Source organism: Anastrepha ludens, chromosome 2 (assembly GCF_028408465.1).
Source record: "Anastrepha ludens isolate Willacy chromosome 2, idAnaLude1.1, whole genome shotgun sequence".
Classification (NCBI taxonomy): Eukaryota; Metazoa; Arthropoda; class Insecta; order Diptera; family Tephritidae; genus Anastrepha; species Anastrepha ludens.
This window is the reverse complement of record NC_071498.1, coordinates 107,397,327-107,412,231: the sequence shown is the minus strand read 5'-3', so window position 1 is coordinate 107,412,231 and position 14,905 is coordinate 107,397,327. Positions and strand designations below refer to the sequence as shown.

Below are 14,905 nucleotides of genomic sequence, written 5' to 3'. Positions count from 1 at the left end.
ACAGAAAACTCGGTTTATCATGAAATTGGTTAGGACATGCAAACACTGGTATTTAGATATACAAAACCTGCGTTACTTCATTAACAACCAAAGATATTATTGAAAGAGAGAGTGTTTGGAAAACGCCACTGCAAGCCACCTCCGTCTTTGAGGTCAGTATATGCTTGTTTTTCGGAATCGCCTCTGTCACACTCTACCATATCCGAGTACTAGGTATTAAGATTGGAAAACTATTGCAGTTGGGCAATAATTACGTCATCCTACTATATAAAAGAAGCCTTGATTCTTCTTCTTAATTGGCGCGATAACCGCTTACGCGATTTTGGCCGAGCTTAACGTTTCTTTCTCGTGCTAACCGGCGCCAATTGGACACACCAAGTGAAGCCAAGTCCTTCTCCACCTGATCTTTCCAACGCGGAGGAGGCCTTCCTCTTCCTCTACTACCACCAGCTGGTACCGCATCGAGTACTTTCAGAGCCGGAGCGTTTGTATCCATTCGGACGACATGACCCAGCCAACGTAGCCGCTGGATCTTTATTCGCTGCGCTATGTCTATGTCGTCGTAAAGCTCATACAGCTCATCGTTCCATCGTCTGCGATATTCGTCGTTGCCAACTTGCAAAGGTCCAAAAATCTTAAGCAGAATCTTTCTCTCGAACACTCCAAGCGTCGCTTCATCGTATGTTGTCATCGTCCAAGCTTCTGCGCCATACGTTAGGACGGGCATGATGAGAGTCTTGTAGGGTGTTAGTTTTGTTCGTCAAGAGAGGACTTTACTGCTCAGTTGCCTACTTAGTCCAAAGTAGCACTTGTTGGCAAGAGAGATTCTACGTTGGATTTCAAGGCTGACATTGTTATCGGTGTTAATGCTGGTTCCTAAATAAACGAAGTCTTTTAGAACCTCGAAACTACCTATAACTGTCAACAGTGACGTGGGTGCCGATACTCGAATGCGCCGACTGTTTGTTTGATGACAGGAGGTACTTCGTTTTGTCCTCGTTCACCACCAGACCCATTCGCTTTGCCTCTTTATCCAGTTTGGAGCAGCCTTGATTACCTTTTAATAAAAGGAGTAAAGCTGGCAAATAACAACGCCCCCCTTCAACATGAATGTTATTTCCGAAAACGCATAAATATAACATTTGTTGGTGAAGAAAATTGTAAAAAATTTCATTAAATTCGGTCCTGCCCATGGCTAAATAGACACTCCTTCTTATTTAAATATTAAGCCTATACATTTTCAAGTATTCCGCATCTTGCTTTAATTTTTCTTTTATATTTCACCTGTATTGTAGCAGCAGGTCCGCAATTGATGCCGGACATAAGGAAGTCATCTGGATCACTTTCATATGGCGGTTCGTCATACCAATGCCCCTGATGATGCAGGCCGCTGACTGCATAATGTGGCCCACGTAGTGCATCGTCGTACATATAGGTGTCGTCTGTGTAAGAAACAAATCAAAAAACAAAAGTAAATATTAGACGTATGCAGGTTTAATTTGTAATATTTGTTTTTGTTACATAAGCAAAACCATTAAATATTTAAAAAATATTTATTGTTTGAATGTCTTGAAGAGAGGCCAAAGTTGCTCAAGCGCTCAGCCGTGCTAAAATGCTTCGAGTGTGCCGAAAAGTCACATCAGTGCTTTACAGTTGTTAAGCGCGCAAAATGTTTAAATGCGCTATGAAGTATGCAACGACTTTTACATATGCATGGGCTTGTGTACAGATGTTTTGCATTTCACGCGCAGTTACATGGAAACTTTTGCGCCACTCAAGTGTGCTACTACTGCCGAGTAAGAAAGCAACAAGGAGAAATAGCAGAAATAGGGGTAATGCAAGGTACAGGTGGAAGACGTAAAATGTTAAACGGCTGCCGAAAAGTGTCATTGCACTTTTGTTTGTTTCTCGATTGTATGGTATGTCTGGTGGGCTTTTAGGCGCGCTCGTACTCGAGTGCAGCTCAAGGTGGGTTTGCGACTTGCGTTTGTGCTATTTAGGAGTGTACATAAATATTGGGTCATCTCAAAAGTTCGGTAAAGAAATTGCAAAGTCAACCGCCAACAGTTTTTGTCCGTTGCTCACTAGTGATATGAGTTATTCTTTAATAAAACGGATTGATTTGGACACAAATTGGTGGGCACTTGAGTAATGTTTTTTTTGCTTTTGTTTTATTTTTTTGTTTTAAATAATACACATTTTCGAGATTTTTAAATTGTATGCTCGTTTTCGTTTAAATCTTAATATACGAGTAGCTAGAGACTTCTTCAAGCTAAACGAGTGAGTTTAAAAAATAAAAGCATTAGTAATAAAATATAATAAAATAATAATTTACGAATCTGAACGATACCGATAAAGGAATTAAATAGTGAAACGCTAAAATCGGTGGTAGCTCTAGCCCACCAGCTCAGATCGAACTTTTAGTAACAACCACTGTATTTCTCGTCCGATTTTCTATTAGAAACGCGTTTTTGCGCATTTTTATGCGTAATAAATGGGGGCATTATTGGTTCTAAGCATAGTAAATGGAAAAGTTTGAAGTTGTTTTTCTCGATTTTTGCAAGCGGAATATTATCTGACGTTGCCGAAATGGAGCAGGACGTCTTTTCGATTGATAAATACTCACTGCTTTCATTTATTTGAATTGATTGAATGTTTGACATTCAAGATTGTAATTCAATGTTTGACCAGGAGGTAGCGCCTATAATGTGATATTTCCAGCCAATCCCACCAAACACAGACATTTGCTTACCTTGGTGTCAATTTCGGCTGGCTTCCGTATCAACTAACACTTCAACGAAAAAACTGTGGAGCAGTATTTTGCAGAGCTTGCGTAAAATCATTACAGAAATAATATGAAATTATTAGAGCATCATTAAAATAACCACATCAAAGTTAAGGGTGATCATATTGAACAAAGAAACCTCACTCATATTATTTAACTTTTGCTTTCTTACTTTTCAACAAACCTGTACACGAGTATATAGTACGACAAAAGTGAGTTTACTGCCATCTATCGGCAATTTTTTGCGAACTTTTTGAACAACCCACTTCAAATACTGAGACATGTGTGCATCTGTAAGTTTACACATGAAACGCAAACGGACGTAGACATTTTATGCTCACTTAGGCATGTGAGTTGCTTTTACAAATGTGTTGCATATTCGCAAAGCCAGTGAGTTGGCGAGCAACGTTGCGACAACTGAAGCGCAAAATAAAAATTAAAAAATGAAAAAAAAAAAAAAAATAGGAAAAGCTTCTTCCAGGTGCTCGAATATTCCAAAATACATTAATACGATAAATATTAAAAAGTAAAATTTTATTTTCACTTACCTATTCGGCCCTCACGACTCATTTGCAGCAAACCTTGCCGTATGTCACGCAAAATCTGAAAGTAGCAAAAGAAAAATAATGAAATATGTATATACACATGTACATATATATATGTATGTATTAGGTATGCCATTCTCGGCATTTTGGGGTTTTTTAGGCACTTCAATTCTCGAAACTTTTTAAATATCGAATTGGAAGAAGTCAAAACTTGCTAAAAAGCATTAACTAGTGTATAACCATATACACCCATTTTCAAATAATTTTATTTTTTTTTTGCATTTTCTTAAAATATAATATCTTAAAAATATTGAGTGAAAACCTGAAGTGACAAATGCCTTTCGAGTTATTCAACAATTAAAAAAGGGCGCTCCGGAGCGTTCATAAGCTGAAAAATTGGATGCTGCACGTATGAAAGTGGCATACAAGCGCGCTAACGATAACACTCGAGAAGGTCGAATGCTAGGTAGGCAATAGCAAATCGATATTCTAGAAGCTGCGATAACGGCTGAAGAACTATTATATGGCCCAGGAATAGATGCAACAGTGTAAGTAATAACATAAAAACCTCGTGCCTGATCAAAGGATTTTTATTTTTTTTTTAATTTCGATTTTTTAAACAATTAATTGTCGATTTTTTCTCGAAAATCTGAAAAATATTTCCTGTGACCGCCATATTTTTAATTGTATCTATTAATAAAACTAATTTCTCTTGTCCGATTGATTTTAGATGTATCTTCAAGGAATAGTGATGACCGCCGCAAGGGACTTCTGGAGAAACGGGCTCCACACAAAAACAGCGATAACTTTTACAATTATTTATTTTTTTAATTTTGCTATGGTCAAATTAAAACATGATGTGTTAATGCTATGTTTTTATTTTTGTGAAATAAAGCAACTGACTAGCAAAAAAACATCATTAAAAATCATAATTTTTTTGGGCCTCCGTCTACCACTAACCCCTTACATTTTTTTAAATATAGTTCATTCTACAAAAAATATCTTAAAAGTTAGAGTTTAAAACTATTCTTCAGCAAAATTTAATTTTTTTCCTACAAATTTTTAATTTTTTCATTCTAACTAATTTTGGGTACGCCGTTTTATAGCCCATTAAATTTAAATATAATAAAATCACAGTTTGGAGCCGCTGAAATTTCTCCTTGATTTTTGATAATTTTTTTCCTGATCATGTTGCGAATGTTCCCCATATAAAAAAAAATGTGGTGCTATTCTGATTAAAATATTCGAGAATTTTAACGCAATTTCACGGATTTTTATATTAATGCAAAAATTAACTATATTTTTATAAAAAAATTATCAAAATTAACACTAGATTGCCCAAGGAAGTCATTTTGACTGGCTTTTTAGTTTCAATTAGAAAAACAATTTCGTATATAATAACACAATTTCTTAGAATTTTGTGACTTTTTGTACAACATAAAAATGCGTTTATTAATAATTGTAGTTCCCTCCCCCTCCTTCATGTCCGTTATATTCATGTGTTATACCTATACTGCTCAAAAGCAGTAATTTTGACTAGTTAAGAAATTTTAAATAATCAAATGACTCAACAAATCTGAACTATTATATCATCTGAAGATGAAGCGGATTATATTCAAAGTGAAACATCTGACACTGAAGATAGTGATGAAGAGTCGGTCACCAATGATGAAAATTAAAGTGTTATCAATATACCCAGGAAAAGGTGTAGGGTGCTAAATAGTGCAGACTCTGATGAAGAAACTGAAAACATCTTTCAGGAAACCGAAACAGCTCCTGTTGGTACTGTATGGTCAAAATTTGACGAAGGTGGCATTCCTGGAAGGTTATCATCTACTTGTATTTTCAAGGGTGTGAAAAGCCCAACAGGCTACGCATAAAGAAACATTATGGCAGATAATCCTATCAGTGCGTTCTCGTTGATAATAGATAACTATATTATCAAACATATACAAAAGTGCACAGAAGAAGAAGGCCGCCGGAATTCGAGGAACGATTCGACAACATCATTACCGGAAATACGTGCATTTATTGGGATTTTATATGCTCGTGGAGCTTACGAAGCAAAAAATTTAAAACTGAGTTATTTATGGTCAGCAAAGTGGGGTCCCGAATTTTTTAGAAAAACTATGGCCAGAGAAAAGTTCAAGCAAATCCTACGACTTATTTGGTTTGACAGAAGAAGCGAAAGAAGTAGACGCCTACGAAAAAATAAATTTGCCTTGATTTCGGAAATATGGGACAAGTTCATTGAAAATAGTCAAGCTTGCTATCAACCAGTTGACGAACATTTATTCCCGTCAAAAGCCAGGTGCAGGTTTGCCCAGTATATGCCTAATAAACCCAACAAATTTGGCATCACAATTCTGGCTTGCACCAGATGTTAGTAGCAAATATATTTTAAATTGTTTTCCTTATTTGGGGAAAGATTTACAACGACCATCGTCAATGCTTCTCAGGCCATATGAAACTTGTCGGGCCATATACAAACTGTGGAAGAAATATCACGACCGATAACTTTTTCATTAGCTTGTCACTCGCGACAAAATTATTGGCCGAAAAAACAACTCTAGTTGGAACTATTAGAGCAAACAAAAGAGAACTACCCAAAGCAGCCAAACGAAGAAAGGATAACATGCCTCGTTTTTCCACTCCGCTATATAATTCAGAGAATTGTGTTCTTACACTATATAAAAGCAAACTAAATAAAAGAGTAGCTGTTCTAAGTACTAAGCATAAATTTGTGAAAATTGATAAAAGTAATAAAAAAATGTTACCGGAATCTATACAATTTCATAACAGCACAAAATGTGAAGTTGATATGACGGATCAAATGGCCAGAAAATACACAGTAAAATCTAGTTCTCGTAGATGGTCCTTCCAAATATTTTTCAATATTTTAGATTTGGCTGCAATAAATGCTTGGAGCCTTTACAAAGAAACGACAGGAATACAAATACAACGAAAAGAATTCTTGTTTCAATTGGCAGAACAGTTTTCCACTGAATACAGAGCTGCAAGACAGAAAAATTCATAAGAACATGAAGACCCAAAAAGATCAACTGCAACATCATCAAAAGCAACCCATTCTAACAAACGCAAAATTTGTCAAATACGACTTTGCCACAAAAACAAAACAAATAATATATGTGCAAAATGTTAAAAATATTATATGTTTGCGGAAGATGTACACATAAAAAGATTTCCGCCTTAATTTGCATATAATGTACAAGTAAAAATGAATAAATTATTTTTTTTTCTAACTGAAGTAAATTTTTTGTATTGTAAATATGTACAAATAACTGTAAATAATATAAAAAATATTTAAAATTAACTTTAAACTAATTTCTTTACACATTAGTTATTCTTTCATAATGCAGTCATTTTGACTGTATTTGGGCAATATAGATATAATATATACTAACTTTCAATCTTTCTATGTGTATGTATATGTAAACTTATATATTTTTACAATTCTCTTAAAAGCGTTACCGAATCGGCTTGTACAGTTCTAAAGCCAACATTTACTTGAATATAAAATTTCATTTTTTATTACTTTAATATTTGTCTGTATTAGTAAGTGATTTAAAATCAGTTTATTTTAAATTTTAAATGTTTCTCTTTCATGGTTTAATTTCTGAATTTTTACTCAGAAAAAGAGTAAAGATAGAATAGAGACAAGAGACAGAGATAGCTATCTCTGTGAAAATTTCCAACATTCTTTGTTAAAACTGCAAATATCCTCCAGTTTGAGAGACATCAGAACACAAAATTCGTAGCAAAAGCAGGACACTCACAGAGAAAATGTTCTGTGCTATCTGCTTCCTATAAGCAAGACACACAACTCGGTTCCTCAATGCTTCCAATGGTGGTCATATGCTGGCCCCGTGGGTTGTATCCAGTAGTAATACCGACCATCAACCGAATGTCTTTTCTACGAAGTTTTAGAAGAAAGTTCGACAGTTTTCTGTTCGAGCTTGTCACAGAACGCTTTGCAGTTCTACAGCGTTCTAAACGGAACCATCGCTCTTCCATACATAATCGCTGATCCAATTAATGATGCCTGTAGAATTGATTTTGATTATTGGTTCTGGTCTCTGTGCGGTATCCGCTGATCTGCAGTAGGCCAATTTATCGGCAATTTCATTATCTTGAACACCGCACTGTCCTAGAACCCATATAAGTACAAGCCTGTTCTGTCTTGTAACATAATTACGCTTCTTCTTACTTTCGTGAACAATATTTGAAGTTTGCTTTGGGTTCTCCAGCCTGACTGTCACTAGAAACTCCAATCTGTCCCGCGCTCCATCTCCTCTCAATTACCCATTCTACTACTTTCAGAATGGCAAAAATTTCCGTTTGGAAAACAGTTGCCAATCCTTCCATAGCGGAATCATACAAAACTTATTACTATCGATTAAGTACCATCTAGCTCCAGAGCATATTTCATTCTTGGACCGATTGGTGAAGAAAACATCCGTCCAACATCTTTGAAAGCACTTTGGATTACTCCATTGCACACGCAATGGAAACTTGACATGAAGTATCCTTCCAATTGATACTATCGGAGTAAGGTCGTCCTTAGGTGCCAAAAAGAGGGTGTGCAGCTGAGATAGCTTCTTAAGGATTTGTGTCTGTGTCCCGAATGTGCGTCCACTTGACAGAAACCATATCTATGGAGTATACACATTGCTGGTATTGTTTCCTGTTCGGTCATACGATCTTAGGGGAGCAAATCAAGCATATCATTTAGGGCAACACCGGAGGTTGTATTCATGACACCCGTAATGCAAAAACAAACACTTATTTGCAGCCAGTATAGTTCCCGAAGTGTGGACTTAACCATAGTCCGTCGCCGCGAAACCACAAGCATAAGTGGCAGCCGGGCATAAATGATGATTGGTGTGATAAGTGCTGTGTATATCTACAAAACCACAGCAGGTTTCAGACTCCAGTTTTTGTCAAAGACATTGCTGAAAAATCTTTAATGCGCGATCCATCTGCAGCCTCCCAAGTGAGTTTTTTATCTGAGATTCTTCTTCTTAATTGGCGCGATAACCGCTTACGCGATTTTGGCCGAGATTAACAAAGCGCGCCAGTCGTTTCTTTCTCGTGCTAAACGGCGCCAATTGGACATACCAAGTGAAGTCAAGTCCTTCTCCACCTGATCTTTCCAACGCAGAGGAGGCCGCCCTCTTCCTCTGCTACCACCAGCTGGTACCGCATCGAATACTTTCAAAGCCGGAGCGTTTGAATCCATTCGGACGACATGACCCAGCCAACGAAGCCGCTGGATCTTTATTCGCTGCGCTATGTCTATGTCGTCGTAAAGCTCATACAGCTCATCGTTCCATCGTCTACGATATTCGCCGTTGCCAACGTGCAAAGGTCCAAAAATCTTACGCAGAATCTTTCTCTCGAACACTCCAAGCGTCGCTTCATCGGATGTTGTCATCGTCCAAGCTTCAGCGCCATACGTTAGGACGGGCATGATGAGAGTCTTGTAGAGTGTTAGTTTTGTTCGTCGAGAGACGACTTTACTACTCAGTTGCCTACTTAGTCCAAAGTAGCACTTGTTGGCAAGAGAGATTCTACGTTGGATTTCAAGGCTGACATTGTTATCGGTGTTAATGCTGGTTCCTAAATAAACGAAGTCTTTTACAACCTCAAAATTATAACTGTCAACAGTGACGTGGGTGCCGATACGCGAGTGCGCCGACTGTTTGTTTGAAGACAGGAGGTACTTCGTTTTGTCCTCGTTCATCACCAAACCCATTCGCTTTGCCTCTTAATCCAGTTTGGAGAAGGCAGAACTAACAGCTGAGATTATTCTAGATATTTAACTTTCTCAGAGAGACTGAGTGTCACACCTTTCAGTGCTGGAGGACTAAGTCCATTCAATTTCCATTTTCTGATACCGATATTATCTTGAAAATATTCCGAACTTTTCGGATCAAAATCTACCGCTAATATTAGCATCCCTACGAATTATAGTTATGTGAGTTATAGGCAACATCGCCGAAAACGCTATTGAGATAAGCACTTTTTGGTTTTTTATGTATTTCGAAATTCGAACTTGCCGTTGATATTTTTTTTTGCAGCAAAAGCATGCTTCTTTAATTTTACGAACATTTCTCTCTTCAGAATTTTCAATTTTTCCATAAACTTTTAAGCAGGCATCATAGTCGGCCTTATCGAGCAATTCGTGTGAACACAGCATTCTCCTAAATTGCATCGCAAAAAAAAAACAGAATGGCTAATTTATATGAACAATTTTTCCACACGCAGGTCACGATAAGACCAAATATTTACCAAACAAAATATAAATAATCTATCCAAAAAGATTGTGTTTAATGTTCTGCTCGCCTGTAAGTATGCAGCAAATTGCGCGCTATGGTTATTACTGCATTCGGCTAGCAAATGACTGCTCCTCTCAAACGGCTTATGACATCGTAAACTGAAATTGTACGTGCGCATTGCATTATGCTCTTTCCAGTAAGAGCAGAACTCTTTCCTTGTATAAATTATTATATGCATCGCATCCTCCACTTTGGTTTCAGTGGACTGCTTTAATAGCTCCAACTATGATATTAGGCTCTCATGAAGCACATATGTAACTGATTTTGTATTAATTTTATATGTGCCTAGAAACAATCTTGATGATGTAAAATTCAATTAAATTATCTATCCAATATGCAGTTATCGCAATTTTGCAATTGTCATATAACGGCGTATTTATAACGATGAAGAATTAGAAGAATTTATTATGAAATAAACTTTCACATTTTAATGAACTAACCGTTAGTCAGCAGGCAGCTGATGCCTGACCTTCGGGACGCATAGAGAAATGCGCCATAGCCAGTACGCACGGCGATGTGAGGAAAATAATCTTTGTACATATATTTGTATGCATGCATGCACGTGACTATTGTCAGCAAATATAAAAGTGGTAATAGAAAATAGCCAACAACTGGATACATAGGTTCCCTTATTTACGAAATATAAATAACCAACTGGCAGCGTACAGCTGTTGCTCAACAAAATACGTGTAATAGCATGAGAACATGGAAAAATTACACAAAAAAAAAAAGGAAATCAGAATTGTGTAAATTTGAAGGTAGCAGTGCGCATTTGTTGCAGTTGAACGTCTTGAGTGGTTGCTCATTGAAATCATAGTATTGGTGGTATTAGTAGCCACTAGAGAAGTGGATTTGCTGCTTAACTGATTGTACTCCATTGCAGTTGCAACTGGCCACGTGTGCGTGCTTGCTGGCACATTCAGACATGCATACATGTATGTATCAGTATATGTTTTGTATGTAGTTGCTTGGGCAAGAGGTTGAACTCAAATGCTTATACATGTGTACGTATGTACATAATGCAACCAAAAATTACGAAAACCCATTTGAAATAGTTTATTTCACAACTATGGAATTGGTTTCACTTTTTGGGTGCATTTCTATAAAATTGCATGCGGTAGTACTCTTGAATGTACGCCAAGAAACATGTTACATAATGGATAAACGTGCGCTGAATTCTAATTTAATATATTCGCAATTACCCCACTCAAATACCAATACTCCGTATATGTATGTATGTGTATATGCAGTGCATAATAGGTAGTAGCTTCTGTGTATTTCCAAGGAGGTACATATATACCTATGAAATGAGACTTTCAGCTATTAGTCCATAGATGTCGCTAGGAGTGTTTTTAAACCTTCCCAAATGTCTTGTTTTTTTCGTCTGTCATCTGTCAACAATATTCAGTTCATTGTTTGTTACGTTTCACACAACAATGAATTTTTTTCGCTCTTAAAAATGTCGATTTCGTGCCTTCAAACTATATTACGATTTGCGGACATCGTTGATTTCTGTTATCAATTGAAGAAAAACGCTTCTCAAGCTCATCAAATGCTCATAGAAGTTTATGGTGGACATGCTCTAAGTGGAACACAGTGCTTCAAGGGGTTTGAAAAATTCCGAAGTGGTGATTTTAGCGTGGAGAACGAGGACCGAGGCCGGCCACCGAAAAAGTAAGGACGACGGATTGTAAGCATTGTTGGATGAAGATGATGGTTAAACGCAAAAAATGATGGCAGAGCAGTTGGAGGTGACCCAAAAACCATTTCCAAACGTTTGAAAAACATGGGCCTGATGTTAAAGGTCGGAAGATGGGTGCCGCATGAACTGACGGAAAGGCAGCAAGATAACCGAAAAACCACTTGTGAAATGCTGCTCTCCCGGTTCAAAAGGAAGTCTTTTTTGTATCGAATCGTTACGGGTGATGAAAAATGGGTGTATTTCTCCAATCCCAAGCGTAAAAGATCGTATGGTCCGCCCGGCCACAAGCCAAAAACAACGGCCAAACCAAATCGCTTCGGCCGCAAGACAATGCTGCGTGTTTTCTGGGATCAGCGTGGTATGATTTGGTACGAGCTATTAAAACCAGGTGAAACAGTTGATGGTGCACGCTACCAACGACAATTGGCCGATTTGAACAGCGCTATACACCGAAAAAGCCCAGAATATGCCGATCGGCGTCACAAAGTAATTTTTCTTGATGACAATGCATCGCCACATCGAACAAGAACGACCCGGGAATTGGTGGAGACGTACGATTGGGAACCGCTGGGGCGTGCGGCGTACTCACCAGACTTGGCGCCTTCCGATTATCATTTGTTTGCATCGATGGGCCACACACTTTCCGAGCAGCGCTTCAATTCTAACGAAGAAGCCAATAAATGGCTCGATGATTGGTTTGCGGCCAAACACGGTCAATTTTTTTTGGCGCGGCATCCACAAATTGGCTGAGAGATGGGAAAAGTGTGTCGCTAGCGATGGCTATTATTTTTAAGATTAAATTTGTATCCACTTTTTGTTAATAAACGTTTGCAAAATTAACATCACCGTTTCGACTGATTGCACTGTGCGACAATAAAAGCTAACAAGAAGTGGTGGTGATTCTTCCAGAAACCAACTAGCGCTTCCGCACCATTTTGTTGCCACATCATCGTTACCAACTTGTTTACCAGCTGTTTACAGCATGACTATATCCAGTCTGTGCGGTTCAGGAACTTTATCAGGTTGTTGACATCTAAGCCAAACAGCTGTTCCAGACTCTCGAACAACGGTTTACCCAGGGTAAACATTCTGTCCTTTCATAGAGCAGGGCATTCACAGAAGAAATGGAGCATTGTTTCCTTTTTCTCCGGTTGTTTACACCTATGACAGTGTGTGTTGTGAGGGATGACCATTTTGGCTGCTTGTTCTCCCACAGACCAAAAGCCAGTTATGCACGTGAAACTATAGATTTTATATTTCGCGAATGCTGGGCTGTAGGAAATATCGAAAAAAGAGTAAAAACTTTAAATACAATGTTTTGAGAACTTTTTTCCATTAAAGTTTCAAAGTCCTTTAAAAAATTAAATTGTTGAGAAAATTGAAAAACAGCAGTACTATATAAAATCTGCAGTTCTACGTTTAAAAAGTTAACTTTTGTCGCACGGTGTTATTCGATTTTCGGTTTTCGTTATAATATTTCGAATATTTCTCAAACCAAAATCGACCCAGTTTGTAAATATTTTGACATAAACTGAGTCTTTTACCCATCACAGATATTATTTTGACAAAATCAAAAAAATTAATACTTCAAATTCCTAATCCTGTTTCAGAAACTTTCTCATTATGTTTGTCCACCGAGAGTTGGCCTCGAGTGAAAAAACATCGTTTTTATTGTTCGTTTTCGTAGTTTTTGATATGTAAAATTAAATTTCAGTATTAAAACGGTTTGATATTTTCAATAGCCAAATAAGTCAACTTTGTTAAACTCGGCCAAAATCGCGTAAGCGGTTATAGCGCCAATTAAGAAGAAGAAATAAGTCAACTAAAGGGCAGCATAATATTTTTGCACTTTATAGTCATCAAGACAAATCTGAAGTGACTGAATGAAATGGGACAAAAAAGAGGATCAGGAAAACAGCGTAAAATTGATTGTAAAAAATTGAATCATCCGGAACTAAAAATCGTTGGACTTTTACAAGATAAATCCTCATGGAGCTAATATGCTAATAGATGGAATCTACTGGACAACGGCCGGCCAAAAGTAGTAGTAGTGACGTTAAAGAGACAAAATTTCATACTAAAAAAGTTTTTGAGACGCTTTTGTGATATCTCCATTCAGAACATTTTGAGCAAACATCAAATATGGACACTAGCAAAAAGAAAAATGGAAATATTTTTCAGTTCTTTTCAGTTTTTTTGATAAAGGCCAAAATACAGGCCACACGACTCAAAATGGGAATAAGGTGTGAGATCCTATCCTGATGTTGTAACAATCTACACATGCACAATCTTGGTTTCATCGAGCTCATTCTAGCTCAGCGTCAAAGATGCATTACATTCTGGAAGGCCAATAGAAAAAAATGTGGATGAAATTGTGGCGAGCGTTGAGTTCCACGATCAGTAAGCTGAGCACTGTAGAAAATACTATTCGGAACCACTTGAATAAGGTTGAATGCAAATAGAAGTTCGCTGTATTGGAGTCTAACGAGTTAAGACGTGAACATTTGTTGAATTTTCATTAGCAAATCGTTGTTGAAACGCAATAAAGTCAACTCATTTCTGAAGCTGAAACAGTTATGTTGCAATAACGGTGAGCTGACGCAAACTGTTGGTTTTGACGTTCAGGAAGCTTTCGCTATGTGTTTTGTGGAATTAGCAGGGAATCATATATTATGAGCGGGTTCCTATGGTCAAATTCTTAATTTAGGTGTGTTTCTTCAGCTCGGTTGGATTGTCTGAAAAAAACAATCGGCCTGGAGTGGCCAGCTCTGAAGAATGGAAGACGAATTGCGTACAACTAAAACACTACCCGCCCACACATATCAGTAGTGATTCGCCAAATATTCCAGGAACGCACATGAGAGCGTCTTATGTACCCACATTTAAGTACTAGTATAGCATAAGTTCTAGTATAGTATAGCATTGTACTCCTATCTTACACTGGTGGTGAAAAATTCGTATTGAGAGAAGCTAGTAAAAGTCGACTGACCCAGTTTTTTCCAATAGATCCGATCCTTTCCTTGCTATGGGACGATTTTGAAAAAGGAGAGCTAAGGTTACGAGATATAAATTGGCATCAAACTAAGGATCTATGCCACATTTTGAGCTAAGGTTACGAGATATAAATTGGCAACAAACTAAGGGTCTATTCCAGTCATTATTGGCAACCAAAAGATATTTAAGCGGTTCATAAGTTTTCCTCGAACAAACTGAGAATATTCTGAAAGCCCACTGCAGATTTCGCAGCTATCTTCACAAGCTTACAATATAATGCACCGACTCCTGTCGTGTCCCGGCGATCAATACCCCGAAGTTCCAATAACCTTCTTCTCGAATGCTGTGGAACGAGTAGACATTTCGGTCCCAGTGCAGGCCGAAGAAATGCATATATGCTCATCCCAACCGAGCTCCATCTGAAGTTGGCGGAGGAACTGGATTTGGATAATATATTCTAATGAGCAAACAGCACAAAAGACCTTTGAGTTGAACCTCCTTTTAGACTTATCTTCAATAT

General features: G+C 37.6%; 1 protein-coding gene across 1 annotated transcript in view; it reads right to left on the bottom strand.

Annotated features, from left to right (window-relative positions):
- Nucleotides 1-14,905, bottom strand: part of LOC128855045 (uncharacterized) — a 105,709-nt gene that overhangs the window by 54,293 nt on the left and 36,511 nt on the right. Inside the window, exons 7-8 of the mRNA XM_054089627.1 lie at nt 3,334-3,388; nt 1,285-1,442 (exon numbers count right to left, since the gene is read on the bottom strand). Of these exons, the coding sequence (XP_053945602.1) occupies nt 1,285-1,442; nt 3,334-3,388 (213 nt within the window). The remainder of the gene's footprint in view (nt 1-1,284; nt 1,443-3,333; nt 3,389-14,905) is intronic.